Source organism: Hippoglossus hippoglossus, chromosome 3 (genome assembly GCF_009819705.1).
Source record: "Hippoglossus hippoglossus isolate fHipHip1 chromosome 3, fHipHip1.pri, whole genome shotgun sequence".
Taxonomy (NCBI): domain Eukaryota; kingdom Metazoa; phylum Chordata; class Actinopteri; order Pleuronectiformes; family Pleuronectidae; genus Hippoglossus; species Hippoglossus hippoglossus.
Window position 1 is genome coordinate 15,209,827 of NC_047153.1, and position 8,957 is coordinate 15,218,783.

General features: G+C 37.7%; 2 protein-coding genes across 5 annotated transcripts in view; one reads left to right on the forward strand and one right to left on the reverse strand.

The window, feature by feature from the left end:
• Window positions 1-8,957, reverse strand: part of pigb (phosphatidylinositol glycan anchor biosynthesis, class B) — a 33,128-nt gene that overhangs the window by 22,917 nt on the left and 1,254 nt on the right. The gene's annotated exons all lie outside the window — the stretch shown is intronic.
• vrk3 (VRK serine/threonine kinase 3) lies at window positions 1,279-8,860 on the forward strand. Of its 3 annotated transcripts, none has more exons than XM_034581068.1 (16): window positions 1,279-1,352; window positions 2,435-2,673; window positions 2,773-2,904; window positions 3,256-3,378; window positions 3,505-3,663; window positions 3,918-4,064; window positions 4,385-4,434; window positions 4,625-4,691; window positions 4,921-5,005; window positions 5,100-5,199; window positions 5,297-5,389; window positions 5,539-5,671; window positions 6,226-6,343; window positions 6,432-6,490; window positions 6,574-6,710; window positions 7,540-8,860. In XM_034581068.1, the coding sequence occupies exons 2-15, from the start codon at window positions 2,451-2,453 to the stop codon at window positions 6,708-6,710; spliced, it is 1,626 nt and encodes a 541-aa protein (XP_034436959.1). In that variant the 5' UTR covers window positions 1,279-1,352; window positions 2,435-2,450; the 3' UTR covers window positions 7,540-8,860. The 3 variants fall into 3 exon arrangements, with proteins under 3 accessions (XP_034436959.1, XP_034436958.1, XP_034436960.1); XM_034581067.1 differs by having other exon boundaries at window positions 1,286-1,557; window positions 2,420-2,673; window positions 7,521-8,860; XM_034581069.1 differs by having other exon boundaries at window positions 1,286-1,352; window positions 2,432-2,673.

The following is an 8,957-nucleotide window of genomic DNA, read 5'->3' on the forward strand; positions in this document are numbered from 1 at the left end:
AAAAGTAACTAAAAGTACGAAAGTAACTAAAAAGTAATTAAAAGTACAAAAGTAACTAAAAAGTAACTAAAAGTACAAAAGTAACTAAAAAGTAACTAAAAGTACAAAAGTAACTAAAAGTACAAAAGTAACTAAAAAGTAACTAAAAGTACAAAAGTAACTAAAAGTACAAAAGTAACTAAAAAGTAACTAAAAGTACAAAAGTAACTAAAAAGTAACTAAAAGTACAAAAGTAACTAAAAGTACAAAAGTAACTAAAAAGTAACTAAAAGTACGAAAGTAACTAAAAAGTAACTAAAAGTACAAAAGTAACTAAAAGTACGAAAGTAACTAAAAAGTAACTAAAAGTACAAAAGTAACTAAAAGTACTAAAGTAACTAAAAAGTAACTAAAAGTACAAAAGTAACTAAAAAGTAACTAAAAGTAAATCCGTCCGTCCGTCTGTCCGTATTATTTAAAAAAAATTGGGATGGACAGACGGACGGATTTAATATATATTTTTTTTTTTCGTCCGTCTGTCTTTGCGTATTTTTTTTTTTTTTGGGGACGGACAGACGGACGGATTTTCCGTGTGACGGACACAGGAAGTGAAGCATTTGTCCTTGCTGCAGTGCGCAAAACGCATGCAACGCTTGGTCATTGATCGCTCTCTCCACTAACTTCAAAATGCATGTGCTTGGGCCCGTTAGTGCTACAACGTAGCCCTAGTTTATAATGTTATTTGTATACTGTAACATCCAACAGATGAAAGGCTCATGGCGGCAGTATGCTGTAAATAAATATATAACCTGGTTAATGTTGTCACTGTTGACAAAACATGTTAAATCCATTTTGAATTTAGACTGCCTCCACATCACATCATCAGTCGCAGAAATAAAAAAAGCTGATTAAACCAGAAACTGTAGATAAAGATGGACGATGCATCTCCACTTCCTCCCACTATCCAGAAATGAAGCCAAAATATCTCGGATACAAACACTGCCATCTTGCAGTGACCAATCGGAAGTCAGTCACAGCTGTCAATCATGATGTTTCACCGCATTTTTATAGCATCAAATAACTAATTCAAACCAAACTTATCAGACAAAATTGCGCTTGAACTTTTACTTGAAGTGTACTTAGATTATTTTTGTTTTGTTTGGTAAATATCCCATTCACTGACATAGAGGAGGCGGGGTTTACGACGTGTACAGCAGCCAGCCACCAGAGGGCGATGGAGACTTTTGGCGAGCAGTCATGCCGTCCAGCAGCTGCTCTAAAGTCCTGCAGGGGGCAGCACATCTCTGCGATGACAGGAGCGTATATCCGGTGAGGAGAAGAAGAAGCAGCCTGAGGGACTGTCTCTGATGAAGGTTCTGAAGTCTCCTCTTTTGTTTTGGAAACAAAACAAACTTTTACTGACCATTATTTACGTGCATTTGTCACCGAGGTTTTTACTAGAGTCTGAAGATTAAACTAACAAGACGATAGTTGGGTCTAAAGCTCAGCAGCTGTGTCTTTATCTTTGCAACGTTCAGTTCCGTGTTCAGCTGCTCGGTCTTTGCTATAGAAAGACTTCAGACGTCAGTATTTGTATTTATTTACGGAAAGTGACACACATTGAAATAACTTAATGTTACGACCATGACCTTTGTATCCATTGTTTTATTTGACGTGTTCCTAGCACAGTGCTAACAGTAGCTAACCGTATCTTCATATTTAAACTCTCTTTTCAAACTAAGAGAACAACATTGACCAGAGATAACCTTCAGTTTTTCCATTTGTGCCCTAATATGTCACATCTGGTCAGGCAGTGAAATGGTGACACTAATGAGGAAACTGACTGTAGGCAGTAAAACACAAAGGTCTCCTACTAATCGGTATATTGCTCATGCATTGATCTCTCCCGCAGATTGTAAAATGTTTAGCTGTGTTTCTCACTCTGCTCAGAAAGAAGAGTTTGAAACCACAACCTTCACTCAGGAGTAAACATCAGTCTTTAAACTTAGAATAATGATAATGTGATATTTATTCAGATAATAATCGATACTGACAGATATGAAAATCTTTATCTCCGTATACGTTTTCGTCATATCGTCCTGATTAAACTACTTTACAGTATATATACGAGTAGAGGTGAAATAATGATTATGATAACCCTTTTATTTATTGTCTTATGAAACTTAGAAGCATTTCATTTGTCCTGTTTCACAAATGGGACAATTTGCTGTGTTTGTTGAGGTTTGGACTATTGTGTAGGTGTCACATTGGGCTCTGGTTTATTGCAGTGACCATTTCTACTATTTTTTGAATTATTATAAACGAAACGATGAGACATCCAATTACAAATGACTGCTTGAGTATTAATAATCTAAAAATATAATATCCTAATATACATATATTATTACAGCGGGGCCATTTTTCTGATTATGCGTACATATGTTTACCAAAGCAGATATCCTCGAAGCAGGATGCCTTTCCGTTTCTGCCCCCAGTGTGGGACGAAGTTGCAGCCTGATTTCAAGTTTTGTCCATCCTGTGGAGAGCAGCTTCCCTGCACCGCTGAAGAACCTGGAGCTGTGAGCTCAGCTGCTTCTTTAAGTTTCTTTTCGTACAAAGGAGATGAAAGAGCAACATCTGTTTGGAAAGAAACCCGCGATTCAAGCACAAGCTGTGAGCCAATCGAAAGCAAGGGTACATATCTTGGCAATATTTTATTAGTAATTAATTTGACATATTTATAGATTCTAGACATTTTGATTCTAAAGCTTCATACGTTCATTTAATCAACAGCCCAAGCATGTTTCACATCAACTTCAGTATCAACTCGTCCTGCACTTCGAAAGACTCGTAACTCGCTGCAACTGGACAACTTTAAAGATGCCACTCCACCTGTGGTGCCGTCCACTCATCCTGTCAGAGATGGTAAGTTTGAAGGTAATTAAAATCTGAAACCAGTTTCACCCCAAAGTTATTTCTGTTTTAGTTTTCTGATGTAAAAAATTACTCTCAAATCCTCAACAGCGTCGATAAAATTAAACACGAGCTGCAGGTGATACAAATAAAAACCCAGATTTGCTAAGTACACACGGCAGGTACAGTGAAACTGCGAATGGCTGTACATAAAGTACATTCAGTAGTGTGAGGAGACTGTTGAAGTGCCCGTGTGTTATTTATATATGTTAGCAGAGTTACCAGCATGGCATTTATATTTAAACACTTTTTGACCAGAAATAATACATATTGATGAATGAAATATGTGTTTTGTATGGACAGATAATATCGTTAGATTGCAAACATCCTCACCAAAGCAGCACAAAGTCACTTTCAAAGTCAACGCTGAGGTAGAACCAACTTTAGAGACTTCAACATCTCCTGCTGTTAAAACTCCTCGGCCTGGTGAGCTGAAACACGAAACAAGCATCTATTTATTAATTCTTTCATACAATACTACAGGCTCTGTCTTCTTTGCTGTCATGCTCTGTTCTTTAATCCGTATCTATGTTGGCCGCATTCCATGTGTAGTCAGGGGAAAGGCCAAACTCTACAGTCCTGCTTTGAAGCAGGTAGAAGAAGGAAAAAAGCTGACTGATAAAACATGTGAGACAGCAGAGGGATCGACAGTCAGCGGCTCTCCTTTACGTTCTCCAGTCTCCTCACCAATCTCCAGGTCTCCTTTTAAAGGTGAGCGACACCACACCACATACAGATTCAACTTACCACTCATGTTCAGCCTCCCATCAGAGGATAGTTAGATTAACATGCTTACGTCAACATCTTTACACTTAAGTCTGAATCTTATAGATTCACATACACCTGCTGATACTAAATTGAAATCTTTTTTCCCATAGATAAAAATAATTGTTATCGAGCATTATTAAATCAGTTATTTTGTACTGAGACTGTCACTTAAGGATAATGTTTATATGAATGAACAGCGACTGGAAAAAGCAAAGCTAAGAAGGCAAAGAATGCGTCCGCTGTGGAGCCGCTACAGGAAGGCGAGGAAATGACAGACACAACGGGCAAGAAGTGGAAACTGATGAAACTGCTCAGTCAAACCTCCACGGAAATCATCTACGAAGGTGAGACAAGAGAAAACGAGTGGTGCAGATAAACGGTCTGATTATCATCACTACTAGGCAAACTTAGCTAACTGTTCCAGAATAATATTCATACGTCTCAACTCCTTGAAGCACAAGCAAACGTTAAAACAAGATAGATTACATCCAACTAAGGGTTTCACAAGAAACGATTATTATGGCCAAAAGAATTAATGATAATAATCTGATCACATTTATAAAAGGTTTGAAAAAAAAGATAATTATAATAGTTCTGTCAGTTTCAATTCTAACCTTACAAAAATTATGAATATCTGATAATTATATTGTTCTATCCTTTTCAGTTTTTCAAACAGCTTCACGATCCAAGGAGTCGAATCACATTCTCAAACTGGTAAGTGTTCTGAGTTTCTTCATTCAAATAATGTTGTTATTATGATGAAAATAAGTATAATCACTTACTTATTTATATTGCCATCAAAGATCTTATTTTTATTTGTTCTCTTTTTTCCATAATCAATGCTTTTCAGTTCTCTTCAGTTTAATTTCACTGACTGGGATCAATAAAGTTGTTTTCCTCTTAGGGAGCTAAAGATGGACGACTCTTCAATGAGCAGAACTTTCTGCAGAGAGCTGCTAAACCTGCATCTGGTGAGGGTGTAGAGTGTTTTTCATTTATGTTTAGTAAGTTTCCCTTGTGATGTAATTAAACAACATCAAAAACAAGTGTCTGCCATTCGTTTCATCTGTTCAGAGCGTAGTGGAAAAATCAAGTCTTTAACCCTTTTAGATGCAGTTCTGATTTGTGATGTGTGTAACTTTTCATATGTATGACACATAATAACCCTCCTGTTAAAATCGCCTCTCTCTCTCTCTCTAGTGGACAAATGGATCAAACAAAACAAGATGGACTTTCTGGGGATTCCTTCCTGTGTCGGCTTTGGTCCTCATGCAGATTCCTACAGGTCTGGTAAAGTTTATCTGTGAATGTGTTCACTCAATACGAAGGTACTTTACATTAACCTGGGTTTTGCTTGTATGTTCTTCTTTTTTTAATAGGTTTCTAATTGTCCCCAACATGGGCCAATCTCTGCAGTCTGTCATTGATGAAGATGATGGTCTGGCTGAGAAAGCTGTTCTTCAGCTCGCCTGTAGACTAGTGAGTCTCGTGTCATCTGTAAACTTTACTGGTTGTCAGACAGAACCAGAACTTATCGCTGCTTTCGTAATAAACTAACATTTCTCTCTCCCTGCAGTTAGATGTTCTGCAGTACATCCATTCAAACGAGTACGTTCATGCTGATATCAACGCAGAAAACATCTACATCAGACCAGGACAGACATCACAGGTGAGAAAGATTCTGACTGTACTGTCAGTCAGACAGTTGAAATGTGTTATACACTGACCACTCTCTCTCTTTCTCTCTCTGTGTGTGTGTGTGTGTGTGTGTGTGTGTGTGTGTGTGTGTGTGTGTGGGGGGGGGGGGGGGGGGGTTAGGTTTACCTCGGAGGATACTGCCATGCTTTCAGGTACTGTCCAGGAAGCAAACACGTGGAGTACCGAGAATTAAGCAGGACGCCACATGAGGGCAACATAGAGTTCATCAGCCTGGACGCACATAAAGGAGCAGGTGTGTAACACACTCCTCATCCACAAAGTAAAACCCTCCTGTCGTTGTCAGGGAAATCATCCTTTCACCATATACCGTACGGTATACACTGCCAGATTCATTTTCTTCCTTCAGCTGCAGTCCTCCCACGGTCCATCTGTCTGCAGAGCTGTCAGGCACACACATGCTGCACATCATAAAACTGATAGGATCTGGTCTTATGCTGATTGTGATATCTTTTAATGTACAACCTATTTTATTTTATTCTATTTTGACTTATTATGGTACATTTATTTTTATTGATTTATCCTTTATGTAACCAGGAAGCTCCCATTGAAATGCAATATGTCTTGCAGGAGGATCCTGTTTAAGATGGGCCCGAAATATAATAAAAAAGTTTCATATATAGATTCAAGCGGAGAAAAATAACACAAGGAACAAAGCAAACATTGAACAAAGAACAGACACACAAACACAAAGGAATCAATGGTGAAAATGAATCATGGGAAATAAAAAGCAGTGACGTTGTTATATGGAAACAGTTGTTGTCATCGCTCTGTGTTTTCTGTTTTCAGCGCCGTCTCGACGCAGCGACCTGCAGTCACTGGGTTACTGCATGCTGCGATGGCACACTGGTCCGCTCCCGTGGAGTGACCTCAGTCAACCAGAGCAGGTCGCCCCCCACAAACAGAGGTGAGAGATTTGATCCCAACCCACATACTTTTAAATGTCAGTATTACCAAACAAAGTACAAAAACATAATTAAAGTTCTCATTGTAAGGTACATGGATGATGTTCCTGCACTGTTGAGTCACTGCTTTGGGAAGACGAGAGTTTCCAGTGAGTTCAATTGTTTTTAGGATTCAGTATAAAAAGTGTGTGATTAGATACCATCAGCTCATCATCAGTGTATTGTGGTGTAGGTGCATTTCAAAGCTTCCTGACTGCAGTGATGGCTCTGCAGTACTCTGAGCAGCCCGACTACTCAGCGCTGAAGGCCGGGCTCAGTTCAGCCTTACTGCATATGGGGGGGTCACAGGAGCAGCCACTTTGTTTTTAGGTGAGAACACACAAACAAACACACACACACACACACACACACACACACACACACACACACACACACACACACACACACACACACACACACACACAAACTCAGAAACAGGTATGAGGTGCGTCTGTCAACAGCATTAACACAGGGTTTAACCCTTGGTTTTATTAATGAGACATTCAACTCACAGTCAGCGTTTGCACATGTGTTGTGTTTTGGCTTTAAATTCAGAGCCTTTTTTTTTTTTTAAACTGAAAAGTCAATAAGAGACATTATGAACTCTTATTTCATATTTGCATCTGCAGCTCCTCTGGTTTTGCATTAACCTCAGGATTTGTTTGTGTGTCCTTTTGTGTTGCTTGTACTGAAATGAAAGTGAAAACAAATTTTACCCAGGTGACAAAGTCTTACGTCTAGACTATATATATATATATATATATATATATATATATATATATATATATATATATATATATATATATATATATATATATATATATATATATATATATAATTTGTATTCTGCATAAAAAAAAGTTTAGTTGAAGTTTTAGCATGAACCTAAATATTTTCCTGTCCAGAGGTTCAAGACGTAGACCTGCTGTGAACCGTGCTTTAGTCCTGATTGGAAAAGAGTAGAAACAATTGATCAAAATAACCTCATCACATACATCAATTTAGTCAAACGAACAGGAAATGGTTGATTTCATATATTATCAACTAGAAAAAAAGAAGAAAAAATCATTTGAATGCTGTGTCCTGTCTTCATGAATTGTACTAATAAATCTCTGTCTATCTTCTTGTCTTTGTGCTGCCCGGCCGCTGTCCCCGACAGTCGAGACAGTGGCGTCCAAATCCGGCCACCAGAGCTGTTCGTGTTTGTTGTGTGTGAGTGTGGAAGTTTTAGACTGATAGTAGCCACTGGTCCTATTCACAATCTAACATCCATAAGATTCATTTTGTCTTAATGACATAATTGATAGATCATCTGAAAAACCCTTTTACCGGTGCCTTTGTTCTGAGCAGGAAGTTAACTTGAAGACAGCGTTTGATGTTGTAACTTTGATTATTATAATATATTTTAGCGTTTTTTATTATAACATTTAAATGTGATAGATTATTAAGAGAATTTTACAAGAGAATAAATGTATAACTCCTTGAAGATAAATTGCTTGAGTGTGAGCCATTTTCAAATCTCACCAGAGGTTCTGTCCTACTTTCAGTTTGTTGATTTGGGAAACATAACACTCAATAATCAAACTCATTTTCAAAGTCTGTCAAAAATATATTCGGTATTATTTTCAGTCAGCTTCTGAACTTCTCACTGAGCCCGTCTGTCTGTGTTGCTCAAGCTGCTGCTGAGCAGGATTTTCAAGATAAAATGATGCCTGAAAGTAACAGAGAAGTTAAACAAGCAATGTTCATGTGTTAATGACTCACATGCAGTAGGAGCTGTGTTCCTGATCCACTTATGGATCTATGCAGCTATCATCTGAGATGGGTAAATATAGTGTTAAGGAGAATTCAGCAAAGTCTTGACATTAGAGGGGACATGTCCTTACTGTCCACATCCAAATCTACACCCATCCAGGCACAGCCTCCACCAGCCCAGCAGAAGCAGGAGCATCTCTGTAGCAAAGGACTTCAAGTGCAAATCTTGCATTCTGTGTGACAATAACATGCTGTATTAAAATATGTCTACATGATTTATTTTTAGAGAAATTGAACAAAATTAGCTTGGAGATGGACTTTTTTTATTTAAACTTGTTTTATCTGTGATGTTTTATTGCACTGAAAGCTGAGTTGTAGATTTTAATTTGTGACAAAATGGCATGTCTGCTTTATCGTGTTAAATGTTGGGTTTTAGTATTGCAAAGGAAACGGGGGGAGGATTCAAGTTCTTCAATTCAGATGGAAATGTTTTTGGTGACAATGACACTTTGGTAGTTTTTGAATATTTCACAATGTTTTCTGGTTTTTAAACATTTAGCTTGTTAAACAGTTTCATACACTGACTTTTTTGATCTGTGAATATGAGGTCAGAGCACCATTGATGGTAATGTCATTTCCTTTAGATGAGCCAACACACAACTGCTCAACTCTCACTTTTATGTACTTGTAATTTGTTTGAATAAAGTGGCTGTATTTCTTTTTCAGACCAGTTTCTTTGCGTCTTTTTGTTTTATTAATGTTCAGTTCTTACAGCATCTTCAATTTAAAGAGTGTCTAATATTAAATTCAGGAGCGGTTGGT

Bases quoted from the DNA above. Each gene is read 5' to 3' on its own strand.
- vrk3 (XM_034581068.1), top strand. From the start codon at position 2,451: ATGCCTTTCCGTTTCTGCCCCCAGTGTGGGACGAAGTTGCAGCCTGAT. The intron at 2,905-3,255 runs GTAAGTTTGAAG...TTGTATGGACAG, and splicing joins CACTCATCCTGTCAGAGATG to ATAATATCGTTAGATTGCAA. The intron at 6,344-6,431 runs GTGAGAGATTTG...TCTCATTGTAAG, and splicing joins GTCGCCCCCCACAAACAGAG to GTACATGGATGATGTTCCTG.